This window comes from Austrofundulus limnaeus, unplaced genomic scaffold, assembly GCF_001266775.1.
Source record: "Austrofundulus limnaeus strain Quisiro unplaced genomic scaffold, Austrofundulus_limnaeus-1.0 Scaffold18, whole genome shotgun sequence".
NCBI classification, from domain to species: Eukaryota; Metazoa; Chordata; class Actinopteri; order Cyprinodontiformes; family Rivulidae; genus Austrofundulus; species Austrofundulus limnaeus.
Window position 1 is genome coordinate 3,414,415 of NW_013952420.1, and position 2,527 is coordinate 3,416,941.

Genomic DNA, 2,527 nt, shown 5'->3' on the forward strand with positions numbered 1-2,527 from the left:
ATATATCACTCCTGAAAACTTACACCAACATGTAGCTTGGCACATAATAAATATTCTTCCTGTAAAACAGCACTCAAAGGTGAAAACCTACACCACAAATCAGTTAAAGTGGTTACTGTTCTAGCTCCATTGTGCTTTTCAGTCTCTGTGTCACACAAACAGGCAATAATTTGCCCAACAGTTCTTCAAAGAGCATTCTTCAGACGATAGCTTTGTTATTTAGTAAAATAGCTGGCACATTTATTTACAACACATGCTTATTGTGAGGATTTGGGTTTGGTTTCTTTTCTGTCTTTTATTTATTGTGTCTTTCTAGTGTTTCTTTCTTCCCCATATCAGTTTAGTTCTCCTGTCTGTCTCAGCTCTGGCTCCGCCCATGCTCACCTGTTCCAAGTGTCTCTCCCCAGGTGTTTCTCATTTGTATTCGTTATGGTATTTTTATCCATCTTGTCAATTCACTGAACTTCCCTGAGTCAGTCTAGTGTGACTCTGTGAGTTTTCCAGAGTTCTCTTTGTGAGTATATTATGTTGTCACGACAGTACTTTTTGATTTTGTTGTAATAAATCAGTTTCTTTTGAGCATCAAGTTTCCTGGATTTTTGTCTGCTCCCTGGCTTTATATGCAAACCTGACAGTAATTAATAATAACAAAAAATAAATAAAATAAAATAAAAAAATGAATGCTCTAAACACAATGCATCCTAAATGTAGTCATTACCACTTTGATAAAATCAGTATTTAAAACTGATGTTCCAGCATCAGCACATAAAGGCAGCAAAGACGAGTCATTTACTGGCCAACAAAACAATACTTTCACACAACGTAGCTTCTGTATTGAAAAAAATAAAATAAAATAAACACCTTTCAACGAAAAGTACCCTAAGTAATTTAGTACATAAAAATAAAAACCAAAGCTTACTTGAGAAAGTGGCTGAGATACTGACGACTGCAAGGAGACCAAGAGAAGACACCATTGTGACCGGCTAATGTGGGAGACATGATGTTGCCCTCTGACTTTTTGCAAACGTTACCCTCACCATCATGGACCATTCCAAAGCTGGAGAAAGAAATGTGTAACTAATTACTTATTATGACAGTTTTTTTGTTCATATACCAATGTTTTTTTTGTAACAAAATATTTTTTTTCCCAAAATGATATCTTCACCATGAAAGGAAAACCAAAAAAGTGCATTCCTGCAAGTAAGAAGTCCATCATCAGTTAGGAAATACATTTTTCATTGTTTAACTCTATCTGGGTCACACACTCATTTATTTTAGCCAATATTATGAACATCTACAGTCAGGTCCATAAATATTGGGACACAATTCTAAGCATGACCCAGTGTCTGGTGATCTCCATGTTCCAGATTTCAGGCTGAAATTGACAACAAAAGATCTGCAACCAAGTATTAAAAAGTGAAAGTTTGACTTTAGATTGTTACTTTGGTGAAGGAACTTATATAGCACTTTACCAAGTTTCTATGAACTCCAAAGTGCTTCATACTTCACCCATTCATTCACACACCGATGATGGAAAGCTTTATTAGCCACAGCTGCCCTGGGGAAGACTGACTGTGGCGGAGCTGCCATGTGCTGGTGCCACCGAGCCAGTGCATGACCACCACCAGCAGGTAAGACAGGTGAATGTTTTGCCCAAGGACACAAAGACTGGGAAGGATGGAATAGGGGATCAAACTTCGCCACAGCATGATCACTGCTAGATGAGCTATGCTAAAGTCTGTTTTGTCTTGCACCATTACTCTTGGTCCCTTAATAAGTTGTAGGCACATCTACAAACTGTTGCAATTTGTACACTGTTCACCTGATTTGGCTGTAAATACCTTCACATTAAGTTTGTAGTTAAAGCAAATCTTGTTTGTTTCACTTCAAATACATCATGGTGGTGTTTACAGCTAAAAAGATGATAAATGTTTCAATGTCCCAATATTTATGTACCTGACTGTACCTGTTTCATAGTTGTGCGATCAGGTGAAGTATCAGAAACACTTACTTGTGTCCAGATTCATGGGCAATGGTGAATGCCAGTCCCAGGCCAGTGTCTTCATTAACGGTGCAGCTTCGATACTTGCTGCACATCCCACTTATTGGTGCAAAGCCTGAAAAATCATTGATGCACGTTGACAGTTTAACTTTATGTTTCACAAAAAATATCCAAAATGTACTTAGTCACGTCTCTCGGTGCAACAGGTTAACAGTTCTTTAATATTAATGAAAGCAAAGTCTCTGAATTGATAAGCAGAAAGCTTACAATAACTTGGGCTGTCTTTGGCTGCATGCACAGTTAAAACAATAAAAGCATTGCAGAGCAAAAATTCCTTCCATATGTTAAAGTTGACCTTTTACTTCATATAAAAAACTCTTCTGTCCCCACATCTTTCTTCTATCTCTCATTCTCTATTAAACTCTGTTTTACTATCCAGCTCCCTCTGTGCTCTTCTCTGTCCACTCTTCTTTTGTCTCGGCTCCCTTGACACACACACACACACACACACACACACACACACAC

General features: G+C 37.8%; 1 protein-coding gene across 2 annotated transcripts in view; it reads right to left on the bottom strand.

The window, feature by feature from the left end:
- Window positions 1–2,527, bottom strand: part of adamts16 (ADAM metallopeptidase with thrombospondin type 1 motif, 16) — a gene marked incomplete in the record, with an annotated part of 76,601 nt that overhangs the window by 44,941 nt on the left and 29,133 nt on the right. For both annotated transcript variants that reach the window (XM_014003433.1, XM_014003432.1), the window contains 2 exon segments: window positions 920–1,057; window positions 2,012–2,117. In XM_014003433.1, coding sequence (XP_013858887.1) covers window positions 920–1,057; window positions 2,012–2,117 — 244 coding nt within the window.